The sequence below is a fragment of the Ahaetulla prasina genome, chromosome 3 (assembly GCF_028640845.1).
Source record: "Ahaetulla prasina isolate Xishuangbanna chromosome 3, ASM2864084v1, whole genome shotgun sequence".
In the NCBI taxonomy this organism is placed as follows: domain Eukaryota; kingdom Metazoa; phylum Chordata; class Lepidosauria; order Squamata; family Colubridae; genus Ahaetulla; species Ahaetulla prasina.
This window is the reverse complement of record NC_080541.1, coordinates 78,987,748-79,006,603: the sequence shown is the minus strand read 5'-3', so window position 1 is coordinate 79,006,603 and position 18,856 is coordinate 78,987,748. Positions and strand designations below refer to the sequence as shown.

The window sequence follows — 18,856 nt, the reverse complement described above, 5'->3', positions numbered from 1 at the left end:
CCCTCAATAAAATCGCGTTTGACACCCTTGCTCTACAGCAAGAGCTGATTGGTTCTAGCATGTTTTGGAGTACAAAAAGTGTTGTCTTTCATCGTTAAAGCCATTTACGGTACAGGGCCAAATTACTTGGGGGGTTACGTCTTCTGTGAAACATTGCCATCTTGTAAGATTCAAGAATGTTGTGTCTTCCCTCTGGAACACCCCTCCCCCCAAAATATGGATGACACTGGCTATGTTGCCCTTCGGGAAGTCTGTAAAATCCTGGCTTTTCCCATAGGGATTAGGAGTGGGGCGGATTTTAGTGAAACCCAGTACTGGTCAATGTTGTTGAAAGAGGGGGCCTCACCTTTTGTATTTTGTATTCTAAAGGTTTTTTTTTAATGTGTGTGTGTGTGCTCTGTTGTATTTATGCTGTTTTCATTGTTTTGCATTTGAGCCACCCAGAGTTTTATAAATAAATACAGAACATATTATGGAATATTCTTGAGTCAAACTTCATTTTAATCATATTCATATTAAATCCATTATCCAGAGAGGTAGCATTATTAAACTGTTCTCTCCAAAAGATAAAGCTATAGTGGACCCTACTTAACTGTGCATAAATACTTAGACTATTTTTATTTATTTGCTTGTTTGTCAATCAGTTATGCAAATGGATTGTAACGGAATAGTAAATGATGAAAGTGGAATAACAGGTATTGATACATTTCTTGTCTTTGTTTAGCCTCTCATAAAGAAGAAGTTTAAGTAATATTTTTTAGAATTCAAGCAGATTATAAGAAAGTGGAGACTCTGGAATTGTCCAAATTCCTGAAGTTTTATGTTGGACTCATTCTGCTGAAGTAGGTTCAGGTAAACCCGGATGAGTCACTATGAGTTATGTTTTTTTATTTTTTTAATTATGGTAGTAGCTTAGTAGTTGCCAATTGTAAAAAGCATGGGTTTAAAAGAACTCAGCATTGTGTTAGTTGAAACTGCTTTGTAAATTAAACTGCTCATTTGATGATGTGATTTTATTTCTTTGTATTTGGGCAGACATCTCCAAGGCTATTACAAGAGGGAGCACAGACACAGTTAAAGGTGTGAAGCGTAAAAAGATTGTAGCTGAGAATCATCAGACAAAAATACCCAAATCACCTTTGAGAACTCCAGCTCAGGCAAAATCTAAAGAAAAAGTAGAAGACCATTCAGCATCTTCTGAAATACTTCCTGATACTTCAGAGCAATTAAAGGAACCTCATAGTTTGGCTTCACAAAATGGGAAACAAAATAAACAAAATGTGGGGACATTTAATAGCGAGGTAGCTATTAAAGTATCTACAGCCGAGACTATATTACACACAAAATCATCTCTGTTACCTCAGTCCTTGGACTTAAATAAATGGTCAGTAGAAGAATACAGTTCAACTCAACTACCAGCGAAGAAAAGTTCCGCTAGCTGTTCAAGTATATCAAAGATAGATAACAATGAATGTATTAGTTTTGTTGATTGTAATAATTTGTCCTCCTGTACAAATACTGCATTTGATGTCTTACTGAAAGCTATGGAGCCTGAACTGAACACTTTAGCACACGAGTGCCCTTCTAGTGGAATGCAGATTGACAAACTGAGACCAAACAGAACTGTTAACACCTCTTCCTCTCTTGCATCCAATACACGGAGTGCCCAAAGTCACGAGGCTTCATTACAGCAAAAAAATGTAGCTGCATCTCAGTTTTATCCTTGCACTTCACAGACTGTGCATGTAACAACATCAGGGAAGACTTCACAAGCACAGATGCACTCAGCTTCTCACTCAAAAGAAGAAGTTTCCGCAAAAGCTGGACAACACAATCAGCAAGTAACTGCATGCCCAAATTTCACTAGTTCTGTGGTACATCAACAGAATCAGGAAAATCTCAAACTCCAACATATATATAGCACAGCAGTATCTTCTTCAGTAACCTCCCAGTCGTCTGTTTCTCAGGCTTTTTGTCAAAATCACCTAGTAGCAAAGTCGTCTTCTCCTTTGTCAATTAATCCAGCTCTACTACCCAGCTCTACTGCCCAGATACCTATAGCTCCCTTGTACAATTCAGCCCAGATAGCCTCAGTTGTCAGTCATGGCGCAGAACAAATATGTAACCTTCTTAAAGTCCAGAAGCCTAAAAAAATGGGGAAATATGTCTGTGAGTATTGTAACAGGGCATGTGCTAAGCCCAGTGTTCTTCTAAAGCACATTCGCTCCCACACAGGAGAACGACCGTATCCTTGTGAGACCTGTGGATTTTCTTTTAAAACTAAAAGCAATTTGTACAAGCACAAGAAATCGCACGCCCATGCTATCAAAGTTGGACGTGTCCTCCAGCCAGACTCTTCTGGGCTGTTTCTCTCCCATGAATCAGATAAAGCACTTAGCATTCATTCAGATGTAGAAGAAAGTGGTGACAGTGATGATGAAGGCACGGCGGATGAGAGGCAAGATGATCAAGGATCATTAGAACTGGAACCAACTCACATAGTGAAAATCCCTTCTAATTCCGAACCCTTACGCAAAGGAAATCCCATCTCACTAAGCAACTCAGAATATCCAGTAGGCAATTCCTCATTTCAGGAGTCAACTATTCAAGCAAGAACAGCTTTACCTAAGGTCATTGTTTATCCTATAAATATGTCTCCTTTACAACCTGATTGCCCCAAAGTAACAGTCCCTAGCTCTACAATCACAAATGTGAAATCAGATATAACTTACAGTGACTTGATAAAAGATTTCGATACAAACAAACATCAGAAAAAACAAATAGATATTTCTGAGGAACAGCCCGGAAACTCTATAGGGGCAACAATACACGCACAGTTACAAAGACAGCAGGCAACAGATTGTTCTCAAGAACAAGGAAAATGTCTCCTGAGCCCTAGAAGCTTAGGCAGCACTGATTCAGGCTATTTCTCACGTTCAGAAAGTGCAGACCAGACCATGAGTCCACCAGCTCCATTTCTGAAGGGACCCCCCACAACTGAAAAAGACTTAAGTAAAATTTGTGGGCCACGAATGAGCACCACAGTGGTTACTGCTGCACAGACTACTTGTGCTGACAAGTCTTTTCTTTCATCTGGTCAAATGAGACCACCTTTGGCCACAAAAACCCTTGAAGAACGCATTTCAAAATTAATATCTGATAATGAGGCAGTAGTGGATGACAAGCAATTGGACAGCGTGAAACCACGTAGAACATCCCTTTCTAGAAGAGGCAGTATTGATTCTCCCAAATCCTATATTTTTAAAGATTCCTTCCAGTTTGATCTAAAACCAATGGGGAGAAGAACAAGCTCAAGTTCTGACATACCAAAGTCTCCTTTTACACCAACTGAAAAGTCAAAGCAAGTGTTTCTCTTGTCTGTACCAACCCTTGACTGTTTGCCCATAACCAGAAGTAATTCTATGCCTACTACCAGTTATTCAGCTATACCTACCAATGTAATACCTCCTCCACATCCACTGCGTGGAAGTCAGTCTTTTGATGATAAAATTGCCTCTTTGTATGATGACGTCTTTGTGCCAGGACCTTCCACTCCACAGCTCCAAACTGGACACACTCGCACACTTGTTCGTCAAACAGCAATAGAAGATTCATCATCCAGTGAAGGGCACATATTTGGACCAGCAAGATCTGTGGACGAAAGTTACGGATGCAGTGTACCAAATGAATTCTTAATGGCAAGAAGCAAGTCATTTGTACAAGGCTCAAATTTGGATAAAATTAAGAAGTCCCATCAAGGCCGAGGGATAATGTTTGAGTGTGAGACTTGCAGAAATAGATACAGAAAGCTGGAGAATTTTGAGAACCACAAAAAGTTTTATTGTTCAGAGTTGCATGGACCAAAAACCAAGGCAGCTATTCGAGATTCTGAACATAAAACTATTGCGAACAGTACACAACCACAAATCCTTCATTATCGAGTAGCAACGTCAACTGGTGTGTGGGAGCAGACACCTCAGATAAGAAAAAGGAGGAAAATGAAAAGTGTTGGCGATGAGGATGATGACGCACCAACAAATGATACTAGTAGCCTGTCAAAGAATATTGCAGAAGTAGAGAGCCAAAATAAACCAGGAGACGCTGTCGCTAAACAAGTTGCTCTCCTGGATTCATACAACGCTTCAGTTCAGAGACTGACACAAGATGAGATTGAAACTCAAATCACAGAGCAAGCCACAGAGCCAAAAACGTTGCTGCATGGGAAGAACCATAGTGTTCCGATTGTGCATGAAAAAAATGAGCTGAAAAGGCAAGGAGCTGGAATTTCTGTGATTCAGCATACAAATTCCCTAAGTCGACCTAGTTCATTTGAAAAAGCAGATTCTTTCGAAAGAATATCACCTATTTCTTTCCCAGCAAACAAGCCTGAGAAGTTCCATTCCTTGAATAATGCAATTAAAGAAGAGAAGCATCTACGCTTAAGTGCTTCCCAAAGTCTTCAGGCAGCTGAAGCAACACGGCATCAAATTCATCATGAATGTAGAGTTTCTCCTAATGAAAATAATGCAACAGTACAGCCACTAAGACTTGTTCGCCAACATAACATACAAGTTCCTGAAATACTGGTTACAGAAGAGCCAGATAGAGACCAGGAATGCCAATGCAGTGATCTTGAGAAAACAGAAAAATTTAACTGGCCTCAACGAAGTGAAACACTATCAAAGCTACCCACTGAAAAGCTTCCTCCAAAAAAGAAAAGAATTCGTTTGGCTGAAATTGAGCAGTCATCTGCTGATTCGAGCTTTGAATCCACACTTTCTAGAAGCTTCAGTCGGGAAAGTAGTTTATCACGTGCATCTAGCTTCTCGGCATCTTTTGATAAAGATGAACTCGCTAAGAATGAGAATGCTTCCAAAGCAGACTCTGTTAATAAATCAGTGGAATTCATCAAAATTCCTCCCTGTTCAAATACACTCAGTGTGCCTGGTCCTCATTACAGAGAAATGCGACGTGCTGCTTCTGAACAAATCAATTGTACCCAGCCTTCCATGGAAGTATTTGATTCTAGGAGCAAGAGCTTTGATTATGGAAGTGTGACTGCATCGAAACCTGCCTCACTTAAAGAGATCTCCTCTTCCAAATTGAATGCCAGTAGTGGTGGCCCTGGACATGTACCTCTTTTAGAAAGGAGGAGGGGACCTCTTGTCAGACAGATCTCTTTAAATATTGCTCCAGAAAAGAACCTGCCTGACATTGTATCACATGCTTCCTTACAAACAGCTCTTCAAGCAGATACTTCAGCAGAGCCTTTTCAAAGGTTGCAAAGTTCTGAGACATCTTTGGAGGACATTTCTTCAGGTTCTCAGCACCCACACAATTATAGCAAGACTTTGCAGGAATCAGTAAAGAGCAACAACTTTCTTAACTTTCCCGCCACTCAACAGTCTGTAGGATCAAGTCTAAATCACCATGATCAACAGTCCTCACTGAGTCGCAATTCCCAAGCATCTCTTAAAGGATCAGCACTAGGAACTCAAAAAAATGCTAACCAGCACTGTAAGCAAGAAGATTGTTTTACACCTAAATATCAGCTTCATATTAAAACCTTGCAAGCAGAACAGCAATACCCTTCAGGTCTTCCGGGAATAGCTGACATGGATCAAGCTGGGCCTTCATTAGAAATATTTAGTAAATTAAATAATAACATGTCTAAGCCATATGTAGCACAGCCGTTGCAGCAAACTGTTCCTAAAAACAACAGCAGTTCGGTCTATCAGGCAGAACCTTTTGTTGTTCCGGTACGTATTCACAGTAATATTCCATCTTACGGCTTAGCTTCTGTTGCACCCATTCCTCAAATTCTAGTTACGCAGGATCAAGTAAGCCAGCCTCTTTGCATACTAAATACTGCATCAGTGACAGTATCAAAAGACCAGGCTTTGATGCCAAAATCCCACAAAAATAATCGGAGGTGTTTGCCGAGTTACCAGCCAATATCTTTGTTTGAAAATTTAGTTTATGAGACGGAAGGAAAGATGCCAGTTTCATTAGGATCTTTAAATCTGATTCAGAAAGTGCCGGTTGGTGGACTTTTCCCGCAACAGGAAGCTACAGCTTCAAGTAAACGCATGCTTTCCCCAGCCAATAGTTTAGACATTGCCATGGAAAAACATCAGAAACGTGTTAAAGATGAAAGTGGAGCTGTTTCTGTCACAGGTGCTGTATCACTGCATCCATTGAACATTAAACCAAATGAACTTAATAAGCAAAAGAAGCCACTTTTGGTACGACAGAGCTGTACCACTGAGCCCCTTGAAAGTTTCCCATTGGATCCGGATGATGAAAGCAGTGGAGCCAATAATTCATCAGATGTCTTGTTGTCTGGTTCACCTGAATCTGCTCAGTCTAAAAGTTATTCATTTGTAAAAGACTCCTTAGAACAAGATAGCCTACCAGCATCTGGAACCACAGACTTTGCAGGCAGAAGGCCTCATCAGTCTGTTCCGCAGAACACTCCTTCATATCTAAAAATTTTAGGTGACAGTCAAGAAAGGATGTCACCAGAATTTAATGAAAACAAGAAACCTGATATCCACAGCCAAGCAAATTCTGGAACTAATTTTTCTGCTGTAAATACAGGTGATACACAGAGATTATCTTTTCCAAGCCTAAAGACAGCAACAAACTTTACATGGTGTTACCTGTTAAAAAGGAAACCAGTACATCTATTACAACATGACCAACAGTCTTCAGCTTATTCTTCCTGGTCTATCAGTCCCAACAATTCCAACCCGCTTGGTTTGCCAACAAAGATTGCACTTTCCCTCTTGAATTCAAAACAGAAAGATGAAAAATCATCTTATACTCAAGCAATAAGCACCACCTTCAAATCTGACACATTGGTCTACTCAAGCAAATGGGAGAACAACTTACTTAAGGTATTTAATAACTGCATTGACTACACTTATCTTAAACGGGGAAATTCTAAGTATTTAAGTAGCTTTTTTGAAAAAAAGTATAACAGATTTGCATTTGAGAAGAACTTCATAGTACTCTGTGTATTTTTGTATTACTAATGCAGCTTAATTACGTTGCTAATTACAACATGATCACATTTCATGAGAAGCATAATTTTAGCAGTAAAAAAGCCAGCTGAATCTGGAAATATATGTATACATATACGTGCATATATGTATGTTCTTCAAACATTTGACATTTGCAGAATGGGATATATAATTTCTCTTAAATTCACCAGATGAATTTGATTATTTTTTTTAAAAAGTGAGATGAAATATTAAGGCCTTCAAACTACTTTATAGTACAGTTTCCCCAAATCAAGGTTAACCATTCTAGAAGTATGCAAAAGCCAGGTAATATCTGCATGAACAGATAGATGTCTTATCAAACTGAAGAAAATGTGAGGAATGTTTAGTTATTTATTTCAAACAATATATTGATCCTCAGTTCCCAATGAACACAGGCAGCTTGTAATTAAAAAAACAAAACAAAATTACAAAACATAGAAAAGAATGATGTATGGGTCCAGAAAGAACATATAACTAACAACCCATCTAACAGGAGCTCAAAATTTGATCTAATCCAGAGCCTGGGAAAACAGCCAGGTCTTAAATAACTTTCCAGACAGTATCGTGGTAGAATCCATCTGCATATCTGAGGAAATATTGTTCCAGCAGGCAGGTACCATAACACAGAAAGCACATGTCCTGGGTACCACAAGATGACATTCCTTAAGTGATGAACTTCACAACATGTCCACTCCTATCTACCCATTCTTATAGAACACAATGCAATCTAGAGTTTTATGTGCTCATAGCAGCAATAATCATGATAATGAATTCTTAAAAGTATCAAATGAAATTCTCAGTACTCAGTTCAATTTACAGATCTATTAGTAGCATACATTCCATGAAGCACCTGCCATTTTTTAAGGAAACGGCGGCTGCTTCATGGAATCAACAGTATTTTAATGAAAGGACAACACATAGATGCTTCTATAAACAGTTGCACTAAAACTTGTTATGGCAATATAAGACTAACTTGCACACACACACACACACACACACACACAAAGTTTGTTCATCAATTCTTGGAATAAGAGATCAAGAGTAGTATGCATTCGCCTCCTACAGGTATAAATGAAATTGTCCCATTTCCACCCTACCACCCACTGATGTTTTAGGTATAGTTCCAGGACTACTATTAACTGAAGTAACAGGTTAAATAGCTCCCCCTCTTAGATCCTTGATTGCTAGCCAAGTTTATTTTGTGTTAATATTTCAGATTATATAAGAATTCTGACTTCAGTTGCTTAAATTAATTTACTGGAAATAGTATGTACTTACCATATTTTGTTTAATAGCCTCTCCTTACGCCAGCATTACTTTTGTAGAATTCTTCTCAGTTGAAACTCAGGTCATAGAAAGTGGATTCATCGAACTGTAAAATGTAGCAGATTTATAACCTTGGTTATGAAATTTTTACTAGGAATGCTCAGATTAAATCTGAAAGACGTAAAACAAAGAATAACTATTTGTTAACATAAATGTAATCTTCAGAAATTACATGTAATGTTCTTACAAGTTTATACTTATTGGTACTTTTGAAATGCTATATGTATCCCCAGTGTTAATGAGAGCCCAAACATGGAAATATTCCCTATTTAATGAGGTTAATCTTTATGTAATGATTTTTTTTTTTGAAGTAACTGCAGAAGTTTATACTGCAGGCTTATTGCCACTATTTGTTTAGTATGTTCTTCGCCTTTTTTCTTGATAGCTCGTCAAATATTTACATGAAAGGAATATGAGAGGGGAAAGGAGTTATATGAGGGCACAGTTTAAGACTGAAGAAATGCATGGTACCTACAGTCAGAAAGTTGCCTCTGTCACTTTGTTTTTCCCTTCGGAGTCCTCACTCCTAGTGAGGAAGAAGCAGTGATTTTGACTTCAGCAAAAAGGGCAAGAGGGTTTAGCTTCCTTTCATTTTCCTCTCATTTGGATTACAGTATTGAATATTTCATAATGATTGAAGTTCAATCTGGCTGACTTTTGTCTAGGTTAGTTAAGCCTATTTAGTATTTGGATAGAAGACAATTAGAAAATTCCTGGGAAGTTGGCAGTAGTGAATGTATTGCTGTCAAGAAAAGTTTATGGCTTTACTTATGCAGTTAGCAGGAATCAAACTTGACTTGAGAGCACCTTTATCTTTTGAAGCATATACACTGTTAGTAAAAGTCATACTAGTCAATGTAATTTACTAGAATGCATTAGCTATTAAGCATTCTATAAGCTATCTCTTTTCTTTCCTCCTTTGTCCATCATTTTCTTTTGTTTCATCGCCATCCTATTCGATTTCATGTGCATAATTTTTCTTTCCTGTTTCTGACTAGCCTTTCCACTCATTCTGTCTTCACTGTTTCTTGTTTCTTACTGTTTCGGTTGATGTGTATGTGTATAAATGTATACAGTATGTATGTGTATGTGTATGTAATGTATGTATGTATATGTGCTTTGCATGTGTGTGTAGAAACAGAGACAGAGAAACAGAGAGATACTATACATAGTAGCTGGATAGCCTAGTGGTTAGAGCAGGGGTGAAATCCAGCAGGTTCTGACAGGGTCTGGAAAATTGGTAGCTGAAATTTTGATTAGTTCGGAGAACCGGCAAATACCACCTCTGGCTGGCCCCAGAGTGGGGTTGGAATGGAGATTTGCAGTATCCTTCCCCTGCCACGCCTACCAAGCCACGCCTACCAAGCCACACCCACAGAACCAATAGTAAGAAATTTTGGATTTCACCCCAGGGTTAGTGCGCCACACTTTGATGTGGGACACTGGAGTTTGACTCCCAGCTGGTACCTACATTACAAGTAGGGTTCCTTTGGCAAAGATCTACTAATGCTTCACCTGTTTATCTTATATAAGGGTACAAACTACGGGAGTCATGCCAGCTCAGACTTCACCAAGATTAACAAAATCTGTGCTAGATATTGGGGAACCAGGACAATCTGATGATAAGTGGGCTACTGGAACAAGTCATACATGCATGAGACAAAAGATTTGGAATTGATGGAATGCTACTGCAACAACAGACCTAATGAGCGGGGATATATGAAATGTATAAGAGAACTATGAATGGACAGAAGAATTACATCCACACTAACTTGAAAACAACTAGTTACCCAATACTGCTGTCACAACTTGAATCAGACTAACTACATATTACATCCTGAACTCAAGGAAATCCTGAAGAACAACTGGATATGCAGGCAACACCTAAAGTTGGAATGTTACTGCCACCCTTTCTATTATAGAGCACAGCAGCTGATACAAGGCATAAGACCATGGATAAATTAGCTATAGTCAGCCCTCAAGACTCATCACTGAGGCTCTTTGGAACAGTACCATCAGTTAGCATGCTAGAAGATGCCAGTAGAGCCTTCATGGCAATCCCTACTACTACCTTAATTCAATGAACTGGTGTACACTACAGCAATTTTGGAGACGCATGATTATGCAATCAAGAAAAACAGCAATACACAAAATCAGAATCAGAGCAAGAGTATGTTGGAGGCAAGGATCAAGTCAACACAGAGAGAGGTTAATCAGCTGGTGGAACTAAAGAAGAGTGTAGGCCTCAGCTACTGAAAAAATGCAAGGGTGTTGCATTTTAGGTGTTGGCTTCATCTGAAGGCCTAGGGACTGCTAAACAAAAGCTCAAAGGATTGACACTTGGCTAAGAAAATACACTAGAGAATCAGAGGCCAAGATGATAAAATGACCTGTTCTCTCAAGAACTATGTAAGGTGAACTCCCAACTGCAGTGTAACAACACATTTTTAGCAAAGCCACCAAGAGCAGAAACTGTATAGTCTGCTGAATAGCAGCCCACAGCAATTTTCCAGAACAGGAACCAGTTGCCATCACAGTAACAGATATCCAACAGTGGGTCAAAATATGAAGATCTAGAGAGCACCTGGCTCAGTTGTGATTCACATTGCTGGCTAAAGAAACTTAACAGCAGTGCATGAATGTCTAGTTTGCATAGATGAACCAGCTACTAGCAACCTAGATTGGCTAACACAAGGAAGGACAGCTGATCATGAAAGACCCCACAAGGAAGCAGTGCTGTCCAACTGTCTGCCTCCCCACAACATAAAAAGTCCTACTAGGCATTATAGACAGATGCTGTGGGATCATATGTGCCAGTTCATAAGCACATAGTTCAAAACACCGGTTGGTCATACATAGAGGTCTAAACAGATTGATGGAAGGTCTGACCAAACCACGAATGGTAGTAGATAAGGACCAGAAGATAGTAGTAGTGATGGCAAGCAACATCAGGACGAAGATGTCTTCGAAGATGAAAAAGTACCAAGCCCTCAAGGAGAAACTATAGATGGTGTGGAAAGTAACAACCAGAGTGGTCCCACTGGCGGCAGGAGTACTTAGAGCTGTGATTCCTAAACTGAGAGAGTGGCTTAAACGGATCCTAAGAACAACACCAGAGTACAGGGCTACTGCAGGAACAGCTAAGATACTATGCAGAACCCTCAAACTCTCAGGCCTATTTTAGAGGATCTGAGATTGAGAAAGATATGTAACACCCAAAGGGGTGAAAATTTTGTATATGTTTAATATAATTAACTCTTGGAGGAGTATCTTAAATCAAGCATTGGCCTTTAGAAAAATTGAATATCTCATACTGGTTTTTAATAAAAGTAATAATTATTACTACTATTAACATAGTACATAATCCAAATTCTGATTCCAAAAATGATACCTGTGAACAGATAGACAAACACAAGAGTAATAAGTCACTCCAACAATCAGTACCAAGCCTGTTAAAGTTGTAGAGCATGGTTGTCCAACCTTTTGCTTTGCCTGAGCCACATTGAGTGAAGAATTGTCTTGTGGGACCGCATTACTAGCTGTCCAGGGTCACATGTGGCCTGTGGGTTGGACACGCTTACGATAGAGAGTGTCTATCATTCAGGAATAGAAATTTCGATACGTAACAGTAAATATCTACCAGATATTCAAACTGCAAGTATATTTGAACATATGGAGCAGTGTTGGTGGACCTTTAAGGCACCAAGTACGAAAACGGGCGTGCGTGCATGTGCACAGGGGAGCACCAGAAACTGGAAGAACAGCTTCCTGGTGTACACATGCGTGAGCACTGGAAACAGGAAGAGCAGTTCCCCAGCACGCATGCATGGTCTTGGAACATGAACTTCCAGTTTCTGGCATGTGCATGCGTGCTGGCCAGCTGGTCTTCACGCACGCATACGCACCAGACACTGGAAGACCAGCTGGCCAGTGCGCATGCGCACACTGCTCTTCCAGTTTTTGGCGTTCTTGCACGCGCACATGACCGAGTGCTGAAATGGTTCGCCAGTACTGTTCTATATGTGCCATCACAGATATAGAGTCATAACCTTAACATTATATTGGAGTCATAAGCAAAACATTATACTAGGGCTCACTCAGTATACTTTATATTACATACTGAGGTCATTTAGCTAAGTTAGTCTATAGTATAGCTACATTTCTTTCTCTTTTTTTACTATTATGAGGCATTTGAAAGAAAAATAGAAATAATATAAATAAATGAACAAGAAAAAATGCAATAAAGTGTGGCGGCCGTCTCCAGGAGAGCCTTTCACCAGGTTCGCCTGGTTCGCCAGTTGCGCCCCTTCCTTGATCGGGATGCCCTATGCACAGTCACTCACGCTCTTGTTACCTCCCGCCTGGATTATTGCAATGCTCTCTACATGGGGCTCCCCTTGAGATGCACTCGGAGGCTTCAGTTGGTCCAGAATGCAGCTGCGCGGGTGATAGAGGGAGCTTCACGTAGCTCCCATGTGACACCTTTCCTGCGCAGACTGCACTGGCTTCCTGTTGCCTTTCGGGTGCATTTCAAGGTTTTGGTAACCACCTTTAAAGCGCTCCATGGCTTGGGACCTGGGTACTTACGGGACCGCCTTCTGTTACCTCATGCCTCCCACCGACCCGTACGCTCGCACAGAGAGGGCCTTCTCAGGGTGCCGTCTGCCAGACAATGCCGGCTGGCGGCCCCCAGAGGAAGATCCTTCTCTGTGGGGGCCCCCACTCTTTGGAATGAACTCCCCCCTGGTTTACGTCAAATTCCTGACCTTCGGACTTTTCGCCGCGAACTGAAAACATATCTGTTTGTTCGTGCGGGGCTTTCTTAAATTGTTTAGTTTTAAATTCTAAATTTTTCTCTGTTTTTAATTGTGGTTTTTAGATTCTTAATTATTCTAATTTCGGCCATATTGTATAATAAGTTTTTTTATTGTATTTTAACTGTATATTGCTTTTTTTTATCCTGGCTGTACACCGCCCTGAGTCCTTCGGGAGAAGGGCGGTTTATAAATCTAATAAATAATAATAATAATAATAATAATAATAATAATAATAATAATAATAATAATAATAATAATAATAATAATAATAATAATAATAAATGAATGAACAAAAAAAGTAAAATGTCACAGAGGTAGTTTTTAAAATACATTATTAGTTATTATGAACAGCTGAACATTGTTTAAAAAGATTAAAAATTGCTGTTAAGATCTAAGCTAAATATGATGGTCAACACAATATAAATCACCGATAAGATTATGCGCTATAGTACATTCAATCAATATTGTGAAACATACATATTCTGTAGACCTGAAATCACAGAGAAACCCAACTGATGGATAATTGTATAAATTCAATTATACAGTAATCAATATTATCAACAATAATAATTAAGTTGTAGTCAAGGAATGGTTTTCAGTTTATGGTATACCTATATTTCAAGGGGCTACGGAGTATTCATGTAGGTTGAATCAGTGTACTAGGAATCTGGGTGAGAATCTTGAACAGACAATCTTAGGCTAATATGAACTGATTTTGTCCAGGTTCCATATGGTTTAGGCTTAGGTTTATAGAAAAGGAACTTTTTGACTGTCTTAACTAAAGTAATTTGAGATCTCATTCGCAGAATTATTGGAAATATTGGTGGAAGTTACCTATATTAACAGAATATCTAGTGAACGTTTTGATTTTGGATTTAAATACATGTACAGGTAGACCTTGAGTTATAACCATTTGTTTAGTGACCAAAGTTACAACAGCACTGAAAAATGTAATAGAATAGAATAGAATAGAATTTTTTATTGGCCAAGTGTGATTGGACACACAAGGAATTTGTCTTGGTGCATTTGCTCTCAGTGTACATAAAAGAAAAGATACGTTCATCAAGGTACAACATTTACAACACAATTGAAAAATGTAATTTACGACTGTTTTTTTTAAAACACTTATGACCATTGCAATATCCCCATGGTCATGCGATCAAATTTTGGATGCTTGGCAACTGACATGTATTTATAACCGTTGCAATCTCCTGGGGTCATGTGATCACCTTTTGCAAACTTCTGACAAGCAAAGTCAGTGGAGAAGCCAAATTCACTTAACAACCATGTTACTAACTTAACAACTGCAGCAATTCATTTAATAACTGTACCAAGAAAGGTTGTAAAATGGGACAAAACTCAACTGTCTTACTTGGCACTGGAAAATTTGGGCTCAATTGTCATAAGCTGAGAAGTACCTGTATATAAGACAAGTTTGTCATTCACGTACACCCTAGAATTTTTGTTCTTTCTCTTACTACAATACCAACATCTTTAGGTCACTTTTATAGTTGTTATACTAGATATGGCTATTGGTGTATGTGAACTCTATGCCAGCACAGGATGAGATATTATCCCCCAAAAATACTTAAATTTCTTCAATGTGAAATTACCTCAGTTCAGACTAATTCCATAGGATTAGGGGATTCATTGGTAAAATCATCAGCAATCGGGCTTCTTGGCTCACTAAATTAGTTATGGGAAATAAATGGAAAACACAATCTGGTTTATTTGCATAGTTTATGTAGATTGCAGAATTTAGTTTTCCTTGACAAAAATATTTGGGCTGTAATGTAAGGAACACGTACCTCTTCTTATGACTTGATGCCTTCTTTCAAGTACCAGAAAATAAGGAACGCTATAAAATATTATTTTCATTTGGGGGGCCATTTTGAGAGAGCAGTGCAGTATTTCTTTTTTAAAAAGGAGAACATTATTGTCTCCTTTGCCAGCACATTGGTCTTTTAAAGACTATATTTGATGTTACAGTTTCCATGTATCAACTGCTGCTGCTTGTCTTCCTGTGCTGATTAAAACCCCATTAGGATTAAGTGGTAAATAATTTGAAAATGTGTGAAACTTACAGTCAATCAGGATTACGTGCATGATGATATCAGTGGAAGCTGTAAGATTTCAGCAGAAAACTGAAAACAATAAAGAAATCAGTATAAGTTAAAAGAATATCCTTTTTAAAGGCTCTGCCCAAGTCTGTAGAATTGAATTTGTTTTGACTATTTGTTTTGAATTCCTCAAGATGGCGCCGACGAAGGCTGCCTCGGTGAAATGCTATTCTATTCTATTCTATAAAAATTATTACTCAAAATATGAGTACCTTCAACTTAGTGGTAATTGCAGTGCATTTTGATTGCATATGCTCTTTTCTGATAGTTCATTCTTTCAACTACATATATACTATGGCCTGGATAACTCAGTTTTCCAAAAGCCAATTGCCCTATATGTATGGGCATTTTCATTTCTGGCAATTCTACAAGTTAAAATCCACATATTTGAATTGACCCCAGGATGGAGGAAACAAGGATACTTGTTCAAATAAAGAATTGGCCTTTTTCATGCTAGTATCTGAATTACCATGTTTCTGCATTCTTTTCTAGTTTCAGTACTCTAGGTGATACTGGATACAATCATAGTTTCTCTGTAACGTGTCATGATAAATAGAATGAATAAATACAGTGGCATAGAGTAGAACAAATTTGGTTATTGTCAAAGAATCAGAAGTATTAAATACTTACATTTAACTTTTGGTTAGCATAGTTTGAAAACAAAGTTTTTCACTTTGTATTCACTACCTGCCTATGAATATTATAATTAACAGGCATGAATTGCAGTCAGGAGCCAAAAGATTTTAAATAAGTGCCCCCTACAGTGGTCTCAGTTTCTGATTGTAATTAATATAGGGCAAAGTAGTAAATCAAATAAAATTTTACTACTGTCCATATTTAGGAATGCAACAGCATTTCCTATCCCTAGTATACAGTAGCTGTAAATATTTGTGGATGAATTGCACAATAAATAAAATTATGCATGATTAAATGCCTACCCCACTTAATGTACTTCTTATGTTGAGACTATAACACCCTGAATTCTCAGCCAGCATGGGTCATACCAGCTAGGATTCTTGGAAGTTTTCCTTATGTTAATAAAAGTAATACACTATACACATAGTCATGAATGGGACATGAATCAAAAATGCTGCATGGATGGTACCCCAAACTTGGTACCTAATGGAAGTGGGTATTATTGTCTGCAGTACAATATAGACAATCATTAGGAATGAGGACGGAGCCAAGTATTCATTATTTCTTTGTAGCCTTTTTATCCAGCCCTTGAATAAAAAGTCCAGTCAACACTAAAGACATCAAAGAGAAGGAAAATGGGTTGTAGAGGGAGGAGAGAGTAAAGCAGAGCTTGGTTTTCTTTTCTCAGTAATACAGTATGATAACCTTATCCAACATATACACAATGGCAGAGGAGTAATAGATGTACACATAGGTTTTGCTACAAGAAAAGCTGAATTGGCCTAACTCTATGAATGCTAAAAGTTGATCAAAATATTTGGTATAATTTATTGTGCCATTACTAATAATACGATAAATAGTTCTAGAAATTGTATCTTTTGATTTGTAGAGAGAAAATTCTCCAATCTAATATCACTAGGTGTAGCCTATACAAATTTCATGTTTTGTCTAACAGTCTTATCAGAAATATAAAAATAATTTTCCAGTATAGTGAAATTTCACACCCATATTTTACATCTATTTTACAATGTGTAATTACAGGATACATTCCCTGCCTTGAACTATATAGACGGATTTATAATTTGTGCATACATAGGAGAGACTAGGTCCTTGAAGACAAATTTTGATAACATATAGTAGTTCTCTGTGATAAATCTGACATGCAGCAACAGGGGCTTACAGAAAGAGCATAATGCATATATGTAAGGTTCTTTTATTTATTCTTTTATTTTTTAGGGAACTACCGGCCAGTCTCCAATCTTCGCTTTACGGCGAAGGTTGTAGAGAGTGTGGTGGCATGTCAGCTACCCCAGTACCTGGATGAAGCTGTCTATCTAGACCCGTTCCAGTCCGGCTTCCGGCCCGGATACAGTACGGAGACAGCTTTGGTCGCGCTGGTGGATGATCTCTGGAGGGCCAGGGATAGGGGTTACTCCTCTGCCCTGGTCCTATTAGACCTCTCAGCGGCTTTTGATACCATCGACCATGGTATCCTGCTGCGCCGGTTGGAGGGGTTGGGAGTGGGAGGCACCGTTTATCGGTGGTTCTCCTCCTACCTCTCTGATCGGACGCAGACGGTGTTGACGGGGCAGAGATCGACTCAAGGTGCCTCATGTGGGGTGCCGCGGGGTCGATTCTCTCACCCTCCTGTTCAACATCTATATGAAGCCGCTGGGTGAGATCATCAGTGGCTTTGGGGTGAGATACCAACTGTACGCTGATGACACTCAGCTGTACTTTTCCACCCCGGCCACCCCAGTGAAGCTGTCAGTGTTGTCCCGGTGTCTGGAAGCCGTGCGGGTCTGGATGGGGAGGACCAGGCCCAACCTTAAGCCCCACAAGGCGGAGTGGCTGTGGAGGCCGGCCCCCCGGTACAGTCAGCTGCAGATGCGGCTGTCTGTCGGGGTGAATCATTGGCCCCGATGGAGAAGGTACACAACTTGGGCGTGCTCCTGGATGGCGGTTGTCCTTTGAAGACCATTTGGCGACCGTCTCCAGGAGAGCATTTTATCAGGTTCGCCTGATCCGCCAGTTGCGCCCTTCCTGGACCGGGATGCCTTATGCACAGTCACTCATGCCCTTGTTACCTCGCCTGGACTACTGCAATGCTCTCTACATGGGGCTTGAAGAGCACCCGGAGACTTCAGCTAGTTCAGAACGCGGCTGCGCGGGTTATTGAGGGAGCGTCTCGGAGCTCCCACATAACACCTATCCTGCGCAGACTGCACTGGCTACCTGTTGCTTTCCGGGTGCGCTTCAAGGTATTGGTTACCACCTTTAAAGCGCTCCATGGCTTAGGACCGGGCTATCTACGGGACCGCCTACTGCCGGCTTCTATCTCCCATCGTCCGGTACGCTCCCACAGAGAGGGACTCCTCAGGGTGCCGTCAGCCAAACAGTGTCGACTGGCGGCCCCCAGGGGGAGGGCCTTCTCTGTGGGAGCTCCGACCCTGTGGAACGAACTTCCCCTCGGACTTCGACAATTACCTGACCTTAGGACCTTTCGCCGCGAACTTAAAACTTATTTATTTCATATGGCTGGACTAGCCTGATTTTTATTTTTATTGGATGGGGTTTTTAAAAGTATGTTATTTTACAGGGGAGTATGTTTTTTAACGTTTTGGGCATTTAAATTAGTTTTTTAAGGGTTGTTTTTAAATTATTGTGTGTATTTATATTTTATCTGCCTGTTCACCGCCCTGAGTCCTTCGGGAGAAGGGCGGTATACAAATTAAAATATTATTATTATTATTATTATTATAAAAGGCATAGTTCCATTCATAATTGCATAAATGATTAATCCCATTGTAATCAGTGGTGCTTCTACCTACATAAATCTCAGGTGGAGATCCTATAAGTTGAATTAAGGATAATTATTTTCAATCTTATATAGAAATTGTGTGTTGCTTAT

The 18,856-nt window shown here is 39.5% G+C and overlaps 1 protein-coding gene across 10 annotated transcripts in view; it reads left to right on the top strand.

Annotated features, from left to right (window-relative positions):
* Nucleotides 1-18,856, top strand: part of HIVEP1 (HIVEP zinc finger 1) — a 91,644-nt gene that overhangs the window by 55,252 nt on the left and 17,536 nt on the right. For all 10 annotated transcript variants that reach the window (XM_058176137.1, XM_058176141.1, XM_058176146.1 and 7 more), the window contains one exon: nucleotides 1,036-6,899. In XM_058176137.1, coding sequence (XP_058032120.1) covers nucleotides 1,036-6,899 — 5,864 coding nt within the window. The remainder of the gene's footprint in view (nucleotides 1-1,035; nucleotides 6,900-18,856) is intronic.